At 50.5% G+C, this 1,199-nt stretch overlaps 1 protein-coding gene across 1 annotated transcript; it reads right to left on the reverse strand.

Moving 5' to 3' along the window:
* Window positions 1–54: 54 nt before the first annotated feature.
* Window positions 55–722, reverse strand: ETH_00042445 (zinc finger (C3HC4 RING finger) protein, putative; the record flags this gene model as incomplete). The annotated part of the gene is made up of 3 exons (XM_013379609.1): window positions 55–264; window positions 374–514; window positions 655–722. Coding segments are annotated over 3 exons (419 nt in total), but the record flags the coding sequence as incomplete, so codon positions are not given.
* Between the last annotated feature and the right edge of the window lie 477 nt (window positions 723–1,199).

Below are 1,199 nucleotides of genomic sequence, written 5' to 3' on the forward strand. Positions count from 1 at the left end.
AAACCCTAAACCCTAAACCCTAAACCCTAAACCCTAAACCCTAAACCCTAAACCCTACTGGTAGCAAAAAGGGTGAAGGAAAATTGGCTGTCCATCTGCTGCTTGGTAAAAGCTGAAGCCACTGCTGCTGTTGCTGTTGCTGCTGCTGCTGCTGCTTCCCGTGTGCCTTCCTGCTTCCAGCTGCTGCTGCTGCTGCTGCTGCTGCTTAGCGGCACGGGTCTTGAGCTGCTGCTCATGGACCATCTGCAGCAATCTGGTGAAGACCTGAGGAACGCAAACCCCAAACCCTGAAACCTAAACCCTAAACCCTTAACCAAATGTAACATCTCAAACCCTCAGTCAAACACTAAACCCTAAACCCTCTCCTACGAACCTGCATGCGCTCATGGAGTGGCTTGAGACGCTTCAGATTGTTGCTGCTGCTGCTGCTGCTGTTGCCGCTGCTGCTGCTGCTGCTGCTGCAATCCCTTGCTGCTGCAGCGCGTGCAGCGAGAGCCTCCACAAACTTCAGCGCCTGAAAACGTGCACCGCCAACCCTAAACCCTAAACCCTAAACCCTAAACCCTAAGTCCCAAAAGAAGAGGCCTAAGCTCTAAAAGTTAAAACTCTTTCTGCTGCATCTCATGGGTTTAGGGTTTAGGGTTTAGAGCCTACCTCCTGTAGCTCTTCTGCTGCTTCCACATCTGGAGTTGGCCCCTCTAAACAACCAATCATTCTTGCTTCTGAGCTCAAACCCTAAACCCTAAACCCTAAACCCTAAACCCTAATCCCCAAACCCTAAACCCTAATCCTAAATCTCATGTCCCAAAAATTTCTGCCCTGTTCCTTAAACGGTACAACAATGCTGCTGAAGCTGTTCTCTTGGGCTTAGGGTTTAGGAATTGGGGTTTAGGGTTTAGCAATTAGGGTTTAGGGTTTAGGGTTTAACAGCACCTAGGGCTTCTGTGTGCTCCCTCCACATTTGCTGCGGGTCCTCAACGGAAGCAATAGAATTGAAAAAGGCATCTGCACACAAACCCTAAACCCTAAACCCTAAACCCTAAACCCTAAAGCCTTAACCCTACAGCGCAGCACTGACACAGTTCCTGCATTTCCTGCTGCTGCTTTAGGGTTTAGGGTTTAGGGTTTGGATGGCGTACGGAGCGAGGACTCCGGGATGAGCCAGTTTCCCTGCTGCTGCTGCGGCTGGTGCTGGTGGT

Source organism: Eimeria tenella, genomic scaffold (genome assembly GCF_000499545.2).
Source record: "Eimeria tenella Houghton genomic scaffold, Eth_scaff3637, whole genome shotgun sequence".
Classification (NCBI taxonomy): Eukaryota; Apicomplexa; class Conoidasida; order Eucoccidiorida; family Eimeriidae; genus Eimeria; species Eimeria tenella.